Source organism: Colossoma macropomum, unplaced genomic scaffold (assembly GCF_904425465.1).
Source record: "Colossoma macropomum unplaced genomic scaffold, Colossoma_macropomum, whole genome shotgun sequence".
Taxonomy (NCBI): Eukaryota; Metazoa; Chordata; class Actinopteri; order Characiformes; family Serrasalmidae; genus Colossoma; species Colossoma macropomum.
Window position 1 is genome coordinate 6,444,224 of NW_023494810.1, and position 17,323 is coordinate 6,461,546.

Genomic DNA, 17,323 nt, shown 5'->3' on the forward strand with positions numbered 1-17,323 from the left:
TCTTAGCAAGATAGCCCTTGTGGATAAACGCGACTGTGGAGATAACCCACACCTCTGGTTGGGTCTTTTTATGGACCGTCCAGCTGCGAGGTGGAGTTGATCAAGGCTGTATTACCTCACACTTTACTCAGGGCCTCAGCTGAAAAGGCCCCGAGAGAGATGGGGTAAGAGTGAAGGAGGGAAAAAGAAAAAAGACGCATAAAAAAGACAATAGGGAGGGGTGGAGGAGGAGTTTTAGAGGGGTGATGGATATCCCATCTGTCTGAAGTCAGAAAAAAAAGTATGCAGGGGCCTGAACATGAGCTCTGCTAGGACAGTGGTGTAGCTCAATGGACTTGATGTTTTTTTAGCGAACATGTGGAGAAGCTTTCAACGACGAAGATAATCTATGGTTAACGTTTCTGGAAGTACATTATGTGTGTCATTATGTGCAAAGGATCCAAAGCACTAACAATCTTTGCTAGTATTGTAATCTCCTCAGAGTTAGCAATAGCTTTTTTCTGGGTTGTTGGGCATTAAAAGTAATGATTTTCTGTAATTCAGTGAATGTTCCTAGTCGGCTGCTAGTGTTCCATTAGCAGTTTCAAAAACATTGATGCTAATATGCTGGTCCCAGTTCTTGTGTGTGTAGACTACAGGTTATGAATAGCCTGAATAGTTTGTCTGAATTCCTTAAGGTTTGTGGCTGTTGAGGCTAAAATCTCATTGAGGATATAAAAAGCAAAGAAAATAAAATGTCACAGTCTGGCTTTTTTATCCCTGTTTTTCCACTGTAGACAACTATACTACCATAAATAAAGCATTCATGTTTTATGTACAATAAAAATTGCTACGCTGCTTATGATCCCAAGAAATCCACTGCCAGGTACAATCATTTCCTGGCTTTTTATGAAGTAAAGAATCTATTATGAGGTATAGAACTGACTTTTTTCTTAAAATTGCACATTTGGTCTTGTAAGCAACATTTCCTCATAGTGTTGCTCTAATCAAAACAGATTCATTTTAAATGATTCATGCATCGTTAGCGCTCTAAGTGATCCCACTAGGGAACCGAGGGCCTGCTCTTAATTAATGAGACTACTCAATTTGACAAAACAATTCTTCGTTTTTGGCGCTAGTTTATCTATCTCCGTGTTTTATTAGTCCATGAGGGTTTGCTTTGAATGGGGCGTGATCCAGAACTCTGACAGAACATCTGTTTTGCACCTGATTCATCCCAAATTCAATTTTGCCTAATGTCAATATTTAGTTAAAGATCACATTGGGCCCTGGAGGAAAACACATCCTGGCTATAGCACCGACTGAGTGGAACATAATTAGGCTTTAATTGCTTGATAAGTGAGCAGGCATCGGCTTGAGCACTTTATCAATATCCCCAGAACCTTCAAATGGAATTACAGCGAAGTCATTATGTGGAGGATTAATCAGGATGTACCTTATTGTCTTAAAACAGCGAACCGTGTTTGTGAATTGACCTCATCTTCCGCAGGGATTTTGTTTCAATGAAGGTGACAATTAATCACCATTTTCTTGTCTGTACACAAGCAAGGAGACTCAAAGACCACAAGACTACAAACTGCTCGATTTAAGCCTTGAGACAGTTTAGATTTCAAAGAAGTGAACCCTAGACAGATCCCTAGATGGATTATTGTAGCATTGGGTCTACCTGGGCTCTGTATTTATAATCTCTCCTTTGCCTTTGTGTGATCCACCCACATGTCTAGAAGTCGCAGTCTGAGGTATCTAACTCCAGATTAAAGCTCCGGCTCCAGCTATCCACAAATGGGGCAGCTATGTCACCCCAGGCTCCCCTCACAACCTAGCTGGGAACGTAGGCTTTAGCCATATTACTTGTGTGCCATAATCCATTCTAGACTATCTGGGGGATCCTGGCCCCATGATAAAAACCCAGCATCCCAATCAGAGGATCTCGCTGGGATAGAGATGGGGCCCATATCATGCCCCTCTCTCTCTGCTCTATCAGCGCTAGCGTCTGTTTCATTACCATAATCCTTTGCTCATTGTCAGGGGGCCCTGTTGACCTTCAGTCCTGTCCAAACTTCTCAGAGCTGCTGATATCAAGGTTTGTGACACCGTCCGAGGAAGCTGTACTAAGTCCTTCGCGTCGCTTTTGAACATCGGTTGCACCAACCATGGTTCTGGATGTAAAGGACAAGAATGAAGTAAAGTAAGTAGGTGAAGCACAACAGACTGGAAGATTCTAACCTTGGTAATTAACCACAAGCAAGGTCCAGGTCTAGGAAAATGCAAATTGAGATGCGTAGACTGTCTAAGCTGATGGAATCCGGCTTCGTGCAGAATCATGTGGCGCCCAAAAAAACATGGAACCAAAAAAAAAAAGAGAAAACACACAGCAGCACATGCTCCCTTCCCCCTCAGGAGGCCGAGGTGACTTTGGAAAGTGATCTATAGACCACTGCGCCAGTCTCAAGTGTTGTCATGGTGCATTAGTGGCAAATCACTGTGCCGCATCCTCATGAAAACCAACAAAGGGATATTCCCGGATATGTACATATTCAACTTTGTATGTTCAAGGGTATTTTTACTGGAGTGCAGGCTGGCTGCTGGAAAAATCAATCTTTATTAAAAGATGGGAAGACGAAAAGAATTGATTTAATGAATGCGGACTCATGTCCTGCGGCCGCATGTAATCCGTTGAGAATCATTGAGCTGGAGCTCGAGGGAGACAAAAAAGACGTTCGGCGAAGACTCCTCGAGTGGCCTGTAATGATAGTCTCCATATAATCCCCTAATTCCTTGTTTAATTAAACTCCAGAGCCGGCCTTGAGGCCGAGCCAGTTTGGTTGTTCTTTTTTTTTATTAACACAGTTGTTTTTTGTGTTTTTCTTTTCATGGTTTCCTATTGTGAATTTTGGTGCATGCTCAAAACATACTTACATGCATAGACCAACAGATAGACACATGTACAAACACACAAAAACCCACATAGGCCCTCGTCACCTCCTTTGTTGGCACCGCGACTGTGGCAGTAGTGGTCCTGGCAGATGGGGGGGGGGTTTGAGAGCTGATCTGCTCCATGCTTTGGCTAGAAGAAGCTGAGAGAAGGGGGGAAATGTTGTGCTGAAGTGGTCCAGCCAGGCAGCAGTGGGCACATGCTGTCTCTAAAGGAGATTTGCCTTCTCTATGGCAGCTGTGGCATTGCGGGGGAAGGTGCTCAGAGCCCCTCCGTCTCCATCTCCGTCTCTCTCTCTCTCTCTTTTTCTCTCTTCTCTCCCTCCTTCTTTCTTTCTTCCCTCGCCTTTTCTCTCCTTTCCCGTGGATGATGCAAGACCGCAGGGCCTGGAGCAACGCTTCCGTGTTCCGCCACTTGTCAACACTCCACCGTTTACAGCGAGCAAATGCGCGAGTGTGATTTTTGTGACAGGACCTTTCAAAAGCCTTGCTGCCTCCGTGAATAGATACACAGAGGTGGCTCGGGAATACAGTATGATGCAATTTTAGACGCAATTATCATGGTAATGTGTTGCAGTAGTATAACTAAGCGCACTCCGTATCTCTGCTCACAAATGCTCCTCTTGGCCTGAACCGTAATGGAGCTTGGCTTTGTAGAGCCCAAATACATCCCAGGCTGAAACGCAAAACCGCCAACTGCAATCTGTACTTGTGTTTGACAGTGTGTCTAGGGGAGGAAGGGAAAAAAAGGTAATGTACAATTTTGTTGTAACATGTTTTGAACCCTAGCTCCGAACACAAAGACTGGGGAATTCAATGGCCCAGAAGTAATACAGTATCATACGTACTTATTTCAAGCACTTGCCTCTTAGCGGCTAGCCTCAGGCCGGTGTAGAGAGAATAAGGGGGATGCAGAATGGCAAGGTGTCCTGCGTAGATTACCCTAACCCTCCCAGCGATCGTCCCCAGGCCTCCAGAGCTCAGTGGCAGGATTATGCTTCTGAAGACTCCACTCATGTGAATAAGAGCCATACGAACTGTAGCCTGGGCTCTATGTGAAGATAACAGAACATTAATACTGCTGTGACTGCACTCCCTGGGTCTTTCACAATTTTGGAATTTTTTTTTTTTTTTACCTAAAATTCTTTGCTTCTTAGTGTTTGCTGTGTATTTTGCTGTCATGCACCATGTTGTGCTATATTTTGCATAAATCATTATAAATTTCATGTAAATCAAATGAACCCTAAAATTGCAGGATTATAATTTAGTTATTAACGTATTATTATGCAGTAACTACTATGAAATACTTTGTTACCATTTTGAAACCAGTACATAAGTTATGTTGTCATGAGAAGGAAACAAAATATAGTCCTATACACAGGCTTTGACAGTTTTAAGGGCTGAGAAATACTGCAAAATCAGAAAAATGTGAGATGGGAGATGAGTTATTATGCTGTTGTTTGTGAAGGATGGTTTTGCCCACTGGCAGTTGATGTAGCAACAGTTTATAGCCCACTATTCTCTTTTGCAAAAATCCTACAATGTGTTATACAGCTTTTCAAAAAGTCACCCAAAGCTACAAAGTAGTTTTATATTCAAGGAAAATAAGTGTCAGACCTTTTTAAATTGGTACATCAATGTGCTTAAAATTACAAGGAAATGTTGGCTTTCTTTGTGGTGGAACTTCTAACTATTCTGTTTACATGTCAGGTAACCGTACAGACGAGGGTTCGGACGTTGAGTCGGAGCCAGACCTGCCGCTGAAGAGAAAACAGAGGCGCAGCCGCACAACCTTCACCGCCGAGCAGCTGGAGGAGCTGGAGAAAGCCTTCGAAAGAACGCACTACCCAGACATCTACACCCGTGAGGAGTTGGCCCAGAGAACCAAACTCACCGAGGCCCGCGTACAGGTTAGACACGCACACACGCAGCAGTGTATACATTCAAGTAGGCTCATCAACAGGCCAGAAGAGAACAACAGCTGTGGAGCTCAGAATAAATGGTTTGGGGCCACAGTTCAGAAGATATTCACCACAGACACCATTTTTTTTCCATACACTCCTGAAGAAAAGCCTGTGATGAGTGAGTAAGTCTCCCCAAGAACATGCTCTCTAGCCAGGTTCATGCAGCTGTGAGGTGCAATCATTCTTAGTCTGGTTGTTATTCATCAGAGTTCCATACTAACAGAGTTTCTCTAACAGATCCAGTAGAAAATCCCCCAGGTGTACAGGGTCGCTTTCAACCTATTATAGGTATACAGGTTTTTTAACCTAGTCAATAGATCTCCTCAAGAATGGCTTTACAGGGAAACTTTCATGCAAGTGCAGGTGCCTTAAGTGTCTTAACTCTGTGAAACAGCCAATCAAAACGCCAGTAGTGTGTCATGTGATCACATCACGAATGAGATACTTCCAAACAATTTATTTTACTGGATGAATGGGAAAAAAAAGAACAGGAGATGGTTTATTGGGTGGTTGAAAAGGAGAATCATTTGCATAATTAAAGGTTCTTTGCATTGTAAAATGGTTCTATACAGAACCAGACTGATGAAGAATGTGCTGTAAATGGTTCTATATAGAACTTTTTTGAAAAGGGTACTATCTAGTACCATAAAGCGTTCTTCTATTGTTATGATCTCAAGCTTGTAACAATGGAAGAACCCCTTAGGAACTATACCCTTTCAAAAAGGTTCCATATAGAAGCAAATAAAAAAGTGAATGGCACTGACAATAGGAAAATACACAAAGATGATAAAAATGTTGCTTATATGTAAATCACCTCACGGATGACATTGTATAGCAATAGATACAGTGTATCAAAAAATACAAACTGCTAATTTGCCCATTCCACTGGTAATGGAAAGTGTTGCATGCAACTTTAATTGCTCGATGTAACTATCAAGTTGCACATGAATTATGTTGCAGGCAACTCACCGGCAACTAGTTGCATAAAAGTTTCACTGTGTACAGCCAGCCTTCAGTCTCAATTCAACACCTTATTAAGTTAATTTAAGTGAGACAATGGATGTAAACTGTGAAGAACTCTAACATTCATGACGAGGCAAATAGACTCATGGTCACATTTTCAGATAAACAATTACACTAAAAGTCATTTTCCTTGACCGTTTCATTAGCAGTGTTGTATATTCTGGTGTGAGATTGACCTTGCTTATGCAATATTATATGCTTTATTGATACTACAAGGGAAATTTGTCATTTTGCTATCTGGGGGCAGCACAACAAGCCAGCACAGCAGCACTGTCTGGGGCGCAGTGGGGGGCTTAGATACCTTGTCCAAGGGCACAACCAGGTACCCAGTCAGTGGGATGTGAAGCCAGGACTGCTAGCTCATCTTTTCTAATGCTTTATCATTAACAAGAGTGGAACAAAAGGTCTCATTATCAAAATCCATCATACCCTAACGCATTGCACTTTATAGTGTACTGACAGTGTCACTCTGCAATTCTTGCCTCATGAGTAAACTTTGAGTGATAACTTTAAACAACTCAGTGAATAAATCAAACAAGTAACTTCAGCCGTTTCTTCTTGCATCCGTAATTCAGTATGCCTCCAGTGGACTATAATGTATTTACATAGACATGTTTATTTCCCTTGAATAGTTTTTCATCGTCTTCCAACTGCGCTTGAATCAAAGCAGTCAATTTGTTCTTGACATAATCGTGGAAGGGTGACATCTGCCAAGCGTATTTGCATAAATGCATAAATGCTTTCAGATATATTACCATGCACAAGATCTTTTTCATCTGCTTTTCTACTTCGCTCTCAAGGCTTGTGTTTATCATCTTTGTCCGTTATATATTTATCCGTGCTGTTTTGACCTCTGGTGCCGCTGGGAATTCATTGCTCTATGTCAGTCCAGGGAGCACCCAAGCCTGCAAGATGCTTTTTGACAGCTTTTGCATGCTGCAGTTTTATGTAACACCAAAAAGCAAATACAGTAGAGTTATAGCAGCAGCTGTTCTCTGAGAACGGGTGGGGTTGGTGGTGGTGGTGGGGGGGGGTCAAACAGACAGAGAGAAAGAGAAAGAGAGACAAAATGCATTCCTGATGGGTTTCTCATCTCTCTCGTTGGCCTGGGATCTCTTCCTAGCACTTAAAAGCCGACCGCCTCTCGTAAACCCCTCTAGATATCAGTGATCTCTCTCACCCTCTGGGGACTCTGTGCCCCCACAACAACATTAATCAATCAAGAGCTTGTAAAAAAATAAAAAAGAGGGTGGTCCAGGGCGCCTTGCTCCCAGCACTCTTTTTCCCTGCCCTTCATGGATCCCCATTCCCTGTGTTCACAATCCCTATCAAAACAGATGCACCAGCACAGTAACGGATTCCACATATGTCTCTTTCTGTCTCCCAGTCCTCAAGGAAGAAGACATATGTGTCTAAATGGTTGTTTCCCCACTTGTGGGTGGATGCTGAGAGATTTATTTGATGGTTGTTTTACACAGTATTTCACACTTTAAGTTGTACTTCCAGACAAATTTGTATTCTGGGACACAGGTAAGTCATCTGCTGCATCTTTTAGAGGAACTCAGGACCAGTTCGTTGATGCAATACCCAACACTGTGTTTACAGAAGGTCAAACAGACAAGTTTGTCCCAAGATTATGAATTACGGTAGAATATGGAAAGGAAAAAGAACATATTTTCCTGTTTACCTCCACCTTGTCGACAGGAATCTCATTCTCTTTTCCTGCGTTCTTTTGCACATGTTAGCAACAGTAGCATGTACAGGTGTGCTTTCCCCCAGGCACACTGTCACAGCTCCTCTAAATAGTCAGTGGAAAGCCATATGGCCATGCAATGTAGCCCTGCCCTCTTCCCTCTCGTTTAATAATGACTATCAAGCCACATTTGTAGGTCAATCAAACATTTCAGGTCCAGCACGAAAGGGTGGTGGGTTAAGTTTTGCGTATTTATGGCAACTGATGCAAACAAGAGAAGACAGAACATGAAGAAAAGATTGGACAAGGCGAAGAACTAAAAGGACACTTCTCTCCCCTCCCTGTCTTGGCGGATAATGGAGCTAAAGGATGTCATGTGAAAAGCTGAGGCATTCGAGTCATGGATATAATTTGTTAATGCAATTTTCCTCATAATCTAATTCTGGAACACTTTGAAAATCTCCAAAGGTCAACTCAAACTTAATTTTCTTAAAAGGTCACTCTAAGAAAGTGACTCTGGTTAACCAAAGTAAATAATAGCCATAGGTCTTCAATGTTGTTCGGCTGAAGGCCTGGGGAAGGGGGAGGGTCCAGCTGTGGACTATAGAGACTATTGTGGAAGTCCCCCTTTTTTCCCTGCTCATGTCATGTGTGGTTTTGTCACTGGGTCTGTTTCACTCCATCTGAGCCATCTTACAAATTGCCTGATGGAATCGTTGGAAAGATACATTGACTTCATTCATACCACTGCAGTGCATTAGACCGACTTCAATGAACAAGTACGGAAGTTCACTTATCCAAGAGAGAAGGGTTGCGCAAGGAATTACAGAACTGACCCAAAGCTTGTGCAAGACCCCTTTATTTCCAGATGCATTGGCAGGTCTCTCAACAACGATTGTAACATCCCAGGACATGCCTTTGCAGGGCAACAAGGAAGCTGGGATTGTTTTAGCAGGACTTCTCATCTGGCTGGGCCAGTCTGGGATGTTTTTCTGCTAGTGGGCTCTCCCAGGCTGGGCTTTGGACAGACCTTTGGCCGGGCTGACGACCTGCTCCTCCACAGCTGTGCAGACCCATCCAGCAGATGTCAATTTAGTGGGACTGGAGGAGAGGGCAATGGGGTGAAAGAGAGGCCAGGAGAGGGGCCACTCAACCACTGGATCATCTGCTGCAGGCTCAGAGCACATCAGGGCAGTGCTTCCTCTGCACCCCCTTGGCCTTCACACAAGGACAAGCAACTGCAAGATAGTGTCACTTCAAGCATGTGAACTGGCTGAACTGAACTGACTGTTCTTCAGTGGCTTCGCTATTAGGTAGCAATGCCACAAGTTTAAGACAATGTGTTTTGCAAGCATAAATGTTTTGGAAGCTTCGGTAGTGAGTTATCCCTGATAATACTCTCAAAAATCGATGTTTCTTAATAGTTCTAGGGTTGGATGTACAGCTCCAGGGGAAAAAGTTGACCTCAGATTGATATAAATTACTGTATAACAGCACCATAGCCACACAGTGCATCCACAGAGAAACAGACAGCAATAAGAATTGCCTGCTCTGATAACCCTATAGCCCCTTGCTGACTGTGGAGCAACATCTCTGGTGTCAGATCCCCAGCTAGTGTCTTTTCATGAGGCTCCTCTTTACATCCATCTTCATCAGGGCGCTGCCACCCCCCTACCAGCAGCTCTTCCAGTGCCCTACTGCAGTTTTATCGCCCCGGCTGACAAATCATAGGATCAGATCCATATCAGTTGCAGGCTGCCGTGACGGGGAGCTGGGAGACCGGGGCACTGTTATGGAGTCATAGAGCCCAGCTTGGCCTCTTTCCCTCCAGTTTCTTAGCTTCACAGTACTTCTATGGACTGAGTCACGTCCCAGACTGTCAGAGCAGAGACTGCACTTGTTGCCTTTCCTTTGAAATGTTAGCTGGGTTAAACATAAAATCCTGGGGTGTTTTGAAGGAAGGATGACTACAGAGGAGGAGCAGCAGGGAGCAGGAGATGAAGAGCCTGCTGACTGCTGTAAATCAGTTTTTTTTTCCCCATTGAAAGTGAATTACTTTCTCGTCTTATTTGGGCTGAAGTATTTAAGAGGCTGTGGCGGACTCCACATCAGTTAGCACTCATCAGAGAGCCATGGAGCTGCTTGTTCTCTGCTGGTGCCACATAGATCCTCTTTCAGCGCCAATGAGCATTTTGCATGAAGCTATTATAGTTAGGGGAATCTAATAAGGTATAAGCATCGCCTTTTATGAACCGTATAAATCAATTTGGCAAGAAGTTAGCCTCCTTTTATCAGGGACTTGTGCTAGTATCTCTATGCTAGTAGCTAGCAACCGCCAAGGGAACGTTATCTTTTTCTTAGCCCATTTGTTCATCTGTAAACTTAACACTGTCAGGAAAATTTAGCATGACAGTAAGTATTAGCCTAATGCACCATAGCTGTATAGTGAAATACAATAAGAAGTTGTTGAAGGACAGCTTGTCATACACAGGCTAACACTAATGATTTAGATTTGCATCAGTAGTATCATCTTGACTTTAGTACTGCCAATAGTTGGCTAGTTCCTTCAGTGCGTCAGACTTATGCAGTGAAGGCAGCAACAATTAAAGAAGCCATGTTGAGTCTGATGTAGGATTAAGCTGAACTAAGAACAGGGGAGCGGCATAACAGAAATCCCACCCAGCCCAACAGGCAAGCCCCATTCCTGGGAGCCTAGGCTTATGCGCCATAAAAGAATAAATAGGATTTATGTAGATTGCAGAAGAGCAAAATTGTTGCAATGCATCAGTGTGAATGTTCGAACAGTTTCTTATTATTAGAATTTAAATGACTTTCTTTCAGTCGCTCTGTATTCTTTGATACTTATCAGGCTAATCCTACTCTCCTCTCTGCGATCCGCACTCCCAGCTACATTAATTAGCATAGTGCCAGTCTGGCAGGCACAGACAGAGAGAGAGAGAGAGGAAGAGAGAGAGAGAAAACATAGTGGAGGTCTGTATTATTACTGTTTGATTCAGTCCATGCACACCACTGGTTTAAATGATGGGTTAAATTTTTCATGTTTCTTGTTTAATTCTAGGCTCCTTCATTCACGGTCTAAATGCCTCAGTAAGAGGGCTATCACTGCAACCAGGATCTAATTCAAAACCCTCCTCAATTTGTAGAGGCCTGTTTACAGTGAAAGAGAGTGAATGGAGTGAATAGAGAGTGCGTGGAGTCGCCAGTCCAGACTGCCACTGTTCTCACAAACACGGGACGGTAAACAGTCTGGAAGAAGGAGAATAGAAAAGCTGTGCGTGTGTGTGTGCAATATTATCCCATTTATCCGTGACAGGTGTGTGCCGTAAACACAAATCTCCATAGACGGCTGCACTGGACAGAAGGGAACAGGTTTGGATCCCTGTCTTTGGACTGGAGCATTGGTAGACTAGCAATGACTCACACCAACACACTAGCACATAGATTTACACCTCCATGTACATAGATACAAAGAGATGTTCATAATAACAACATCAACAATGAAGCCAGCTCCATCCAAAGGGCAGCAAAAGACATCTTTGTCAGTCCCATTTGCTCAAATTGTTGTGACTATTCTGCTGTGGAGATTCAGCAGTGACCTAATGCTTTAATTTCCATTAGCACTGTACTGGTACATGGTGTGTGTAGATACAGTCAGGCTGCAAAATTAGCTGACAAAATCAAAAAGTAGGTGATACCACGAATTGTTGAAAAAAGTCAATGTCAATGCATGGTTTATTTAATCATGCTGTTTGATGCTTATATGATACATTTTGACAGATTGCAATACACTGTAGAAAATGAAGGGGGCGATATGCCTTCTTTTGTTTCAATTCACTGTAAAATCTCTTGTCGCACAGATCAATTTGGCTCTGCCCCAAAGTTCACTCTTGCGGTTTTGCATACTGATGTGCATGTTCATGTGCCCTCCAGTAACTTTTCAAGTATGTCCTAGTCCGTAAATGTGCAAAACACATACTTAACCCCTTCAATGGTCAAAGCTTTATTACAAACTTCTACAGCCTAAGAATAGCTCCATCAAGCTTGCATTGAAGTTCCTGTAATTACTGAATAATAAATTTTATTATGTAATAAGCCTGGGATTTTAAGAGGGTTAATGGAATAGTTTGGCAAAAAATCTAATTCACACAATTTCCCACTTGTCCTAGATGTAGTTTATTAGCCAAGATAATTGACTCATAGTTCACAGTAAGTCGTACTGTGTCCTAAAACACATCGACTAGTCCACATGTGTCAAGCTCCTGTCCTGACGGGCCAAAACACTGCAGACTTCAGCGCGGTGCCTCATTAAACACCTGATTCAGCTCATCAACTAATTAGCAAGGCCTTCCTGAACTGAATTCAGAGTGTTAGATGAGGGTAAACGTTAATCTCCGCAGCATCTTTGGCCTGGAATATCCCCAGTTCGATAGGTCTGGACAAGTCTGACCGTAATTATTACCTCAATGTGATTTAAGTGTTTTAAGAGAAGCTTCAGGGATGTATTTTTATGGAAATTATTAGGGCTATTTAGGTGACCATTTAGTTGTAATCTTTGTTAGCACACTGGCCTTGCAGCTCCTGTTCTAAATTAAAGCGAAATTTGGACTCCAAACATGCCTTGGCTGATCAACTACATCTTGAATAAGTTGGAAATTGTGTAAATTAGATTTTTTTGCTGAAGAATTCTTTTGATCCACCCTTTCCCAAGTACCACATCAAAGCAGTGTTGGGCTATCTATATATCCCACAGTTCACCATGTTGGTGCTGTTCTAAGACTTTACTGTTTTAGAAATATGTGGGAAGATGTTAACATCTTGAAAACATCCACAGTTACCTGTCCTGCAAAAATACCAAACATTTTTGCACACATCGTCTTAACAAGCGCTAGTGGCACTTGTTAAGTTGCGGCCCCACTATACAACACTCTTGAATCCTTGTTGTAGGCTTGGTTTGCCACTCAGACTCCATTTCCTCCCCCAGAAAGTGGCAGAGCTGTAGTCTCGGTAGGCAAGGCTAGGGGCAACACCGAAGCCCTTGCACACACACACGGCCTCCGCAGGGGGAGGGATGAGGCACGTCTCTGCGGAGGAATTAGACTGGATTGTGGAGTGCGGGAATCTGGGACTGTCCAAGGTGACTTTGTGATCGGGTTCCAGAGCGGAGCCCCAAATCCAGCTCACAGGCAACGGCTGGTGTGGCCTAAACCCAAGCAGCATCCTTACACACACACAAACACAGAAAGAGGCATTTGGTAATGCACTCATCTCTTACCCTCCCCACCTCCATGCGCACTAAACAGAACAGTTTTTTATATGGGTACAGAGGCCTTAATGTTTGGCAGCTTTAACTCGATAGAGCAGCGCACTGCTGGCATTCCAGTTAACTTGTGTTCCTCGGTGACGCTGCTTTCAATTCAAAGGGCTCATGGCAAATTCACTTAGACAGATCGGCTTCACAGGCTCCTCTTATGATTAAGGCAGACGGCTGTCCGCATGGCCAGGGCACAAGATCTAGAGCCATTGTCTCAGCTTGCGGGCTGCAAGGATGAAGAGTCTCCACTGTGAGAGTGAGAAGAGGATTTCAAATCTCTTTATAGAATTACGGGTGAGGATTGCAATGTAGCCTCGTGTAGCACAGTGTGGTCTTAAGGCTCATTTCCACCCGTGGTTCTGGAACCTTTTGAAGAGTAAAATAGTTCTGAAATGATCCTCAATGAATTCTTGTTTTGCATGGCCACTGCACTAGGAACTGTGACCGTTACGTAACATAACAGAAGTGACGGAAACTGTGTGGCAGTATAGTACAGCAACATAGCAAACATGGAGGAAACTGAGACTTATGTTGTTGATTTGCTGTGCTTTTCAGCTCATCTGAGTTGACAACTCAGACTTTTCGATGCTGAGAAATGGTTTCATGCCTGGGCGTTTTAATAGCTGGTTCTTCTTTCTCACTTGCTCTGCTGGTAAATTCATTCTATTCTAATTTGTAGTTTGTCTTGCTGGGCCAGATGTAATCTCATGATGAGAGAGTCTGGGGACAACCATGAGACATTTTGGGCTAAATGAAGATGGGAAAGTAGACTTATTGAGGTGGGAACAAAGTATGGAATTTCTAAACTAATCCAGTGCCTTGTGAAGGCAGAGCTCAAAGGGTAATGATGCAATCAACAACTCTGTCTGATATACAACAAGCCTGAAGTTAGCACATGGACGTAATGTAAGTAAGAATGGCAGGACAAGAAAACTGTAATTAAGCATGTAGATATGTGTCTTGTGTACAGAGAACACATTACACTAAAAATGAACATTACTTCTTCCACTGGGGGGGTTTTCTACCATTTTTGGCAGTTCCTTTGACTAACAAGCTTGCTTGGTTTGCTTGTGTTATCAATTACTCAAGATGTCCAGATGTTGGAGGGGAATTAACCTTATTAATAGCACTAAAACCCAGCACAAAAAGTTTATCAAGTTGTCTCTAGACATGTATCCTCAAAGGGCTCCAAAGTTCTCCAAAAATGTATCCAGTCTGGAGTAGGAACTGAAACATTTCCTGAAACTACAGCCCAGGAACTGAAATCTGGTTCTGGTATCCATGAGCTCCTGAAAGTTCTTGTGTGGAAGGATGTCTACACCACTTTGCCCACATGTCTCACCAACTCACAGTATCAAAAAAAGATTTTTGGGTTCATAAAAGTTTATGTAACTTCGCTGTGATGATTCAGGACCATGACACCTCTGGATGGAGTAGAAGGAAGACAGTTGCTGTGGAGATGAAAGGCTGACAGGGTCAAGAGTAGGGTCCCAGGGTCGTAGGTCAGGTGGCACCGCAGGGTTGGATGCCTTTTGGAGTTGCTGGGGGAAGGAAGTGGTGCATCACAGCTTCCCTGCCCCGGGGCCAGGCAAACTGTTTGTCCAGCCCCAGTAGGAGGTCAGTTCAAGCTTAGCCACCCGCTCCAGCGCACCCTTACGGAGCCACTCAAGGACATGAGACTCACTTTCGTTGCCTTTTTCATGCCAGAGGGGCTTGGGTTAAGACTTGGGGCTGGGTTAAGGCGGGGGTTGAGGGGGACAAGCCCCCTCAGAAGCTTTAGGGACTGAAAGTTGGGGGGAGGGTGGGCAGTGCTTTCTGAAAGTAAAGAAAAAAGAGGGTTTGAACCCAACACTTGACAGATGGGTAAGAGTCATCTTTAGTCGCATCAAACGTTAAAGATCCATTGAAGCTGTTCTGAATGAGATGCTAGCTGCTAGCGGCCTGACAGTTTTGCACACAGACAATATAAATACTGCTTTGTAAGAGGGGGGAGCTGGCGAGGGTGTGTGTGTGTGTGTATCTGCGTGCGTGTGTGTTTTGTCGAGTGTGTCTGCGGTGTCGTCGCCTCCGAATAGAGTGTGTTCTTGTGTGCATACCATGAAAGTGGAACTCTTAAAGGCCTGTTTAAAAAGGGACGCCCACTCTTTGTGGCCAGTGTTCGGTCTGCCGTATTGAGAGGCCTTTGTCCCCCCCTTTCATCTGGCCTCACAATGGGCCGGCCCGTTTGAAACACAACAGTAGATGAACTGCGCTGACAGTGTATTAAGTGTGGATGAATTGCCAGAGCGAGGCATAGATCAATGTCGTTCAACCTTTGGCGCACACGGGGCCCCGGCCTTGTCCCAGGGAAATAGAGCAGGTTGCCGTCTGTACGGGCCAAGCCTTTTCACAACCTCTAATTATATTCATGTTTTGCTGAAGCAGAAGCCTTTTTACAATGTGTAAATTACCCCCGGTAAAAAAGGGAGCGTCTAGAGTCGCTTTGGCTTCTATGGGAGCTTATTTTGTAGTTTGATGACAATGAGTCGGAGAAAAGAGGATTTGGTCGATAATGGTGGATACCTTTTTCAGTTATGGGTACAAACATGCCTTGTTTATTTATTTTTTTCTTTTTTGGCGGAACATACACTCTCAGGAGTGTACCACCTTTTTTAAATATGAAGCAAAAAACAAGGCTTGAAATGTGTATTGATTGTATGAAAGTGAGAAGGTGTAGGACAGTGGTAGCTGTGTTTCTACTGGCTGTCTTGAAAGTGTCGAGCAGGTTGATAAACAGTTGAACGCTGGGGAGATGTGTGGCCTACCTCCGACCCCATAATCACTCTGCCTCTCTGATGGTGGTTTACGGAGGCTTGTTTACATAGATCACAGCCTCAGCCACTTAGCAAGAACAACAGGGGCCTCACTGTGTACTAAAGCACAGTTTCCCACAGGGACGTTCTCTCAATCACACACTCTGTACACTGTTAAAAATAAAGGTTCTGTGCCGGGACGTTTTTCCTCCACCAAGGTTCAAATCTACCCTCAAAGGTACAACACTGGTTTTAAGGTCCAACTGTGTACCTTAAAGAAGTATTCCCAGGTGAAAAGTACATATTTATGCCTTTTCAAAACCTCATGTTTCAAGACAGAACAATAAAATAAAAAGCCTTGAGTCGAGACGGGGTGTGTGGAGTCAATACAACTTAGAGAATATAATTTCAGTGGATTATGGTACAGTTATGTTCCCTGACTAAAGATACTGAGATGAACCCTTGAGGGAACCACCCCAGTGACAAGAGGGGCACTGCCCCAGTGACAGTTTCAAACCTTTATTTCTGAGAGAGTATCAGTAAAGCCATTGGTACGTTGTTCATTTTGAATGTCTCGCTTGTAAAAAGAGATCCTACAGAAAGTTGTATCCTCATCCACATCCGTAATGTTGATAACAAAGAGGACCTTTTTCGGTATCCATTTGATTCTAACTCTCATTCCTTCATGTATATTCTGTTTCTAGGTATGGTTTAGCAACCGAAGAGCCAGATGGCGTAAGCAGGCTGGAGCCAATCAGCTGGCAGCGTTCAACCACCTGTTACCTGGAGGGTTTCCTCCAACTGGAATGCCAACCTTACCAACTTACCAGCTTCCAGAGACCACCTACCCTAGCACGACCCTCTCACAGGGTAAAAACCAATCAACTTCTGCACATCATCAAGTGCTTTCAAGAGACCTCCACTTTAGTTACTTTAGGTTGTCGTTTTAATACAGTATACCTTTGTATTTTAGATGGCAGTAGTACATTGCATCGACCTCAGCCTCTCCCGCCCTCTTCCATGCACCAAGGAGGACTCTCGGCAGACAGCAGCTCTGCCTACGGCCTCTCGTCCAATCGTCACACCTTCTCCAGCTACTCGGACACCTTCATGAGCCCTTCCGCTTCAAGCAACCACATGAACCCGGTCAGCAACGGCCTCTCCCCACAGGTTGGTACATTAGTTTAAGTATCAGCCTAAACAGTGCCAGTTCTGGACATACTTGACCCAACTAATGAACTAATTAACAAGCCCTTACTTAGTTGAAGTGGGTGTGCAAGAACAGGGAAAAGTACAATGTCCAGGGCAGGACCAAAATTAGGTTCCATTGGCCTAAACATCTGTCTTTGTGAGAGCAGTATGACAGTCTGAATAAGTTATTCATTTATAATATTTTGTCATATTCTCCCATGTCAACTCTGACTTACCGTGAAGTTTCTATTTACTGTAGTTGTTCTTGCATGTGATTAGAAAGCAAACAATTCTAACCAGTGTGTGGACTTGTATGAGTGCCACAGCTTGGCATAGACTTCTTTAAATCCTTTTTGGCTTACAATAGAGTGGTTGTCTTGTGTGGGACAAAGCC

At 43.6% G+C, this 17,323-nt stretch overlaps 1 protein-coding gene across 2 annotated transcripts in view; it reads left to right on the top strand.

The window, feature by feature from the left end:
• The window catches only part of pax7a (paired box 7a), an 84,965-nt gene that overhangs the window by 29,759 nt on the left and 37,883 nt on the right, over window positions 1-17,323 (top strand). For both annotated transcript variants that reach the window (XM_036559736.1, XM_036559737.1), the window contains exons 5-7: window positions 4,645-4,844; window positions 16,443-16,608; window positions 16,712-16,908. In XM_036559736.1, coding sequence (XP_036415629.1) covers window positions 4,645-4,844; window positions 16,443-16,608; window positions 16,712-16,908 — 563 coding nt within the window. The remainder of the gene's footprint in view (window positions 1-4,644; window positions 4,845-16,442; window positions 16,609-16,711; window positions 16,909-17,323) is intronic.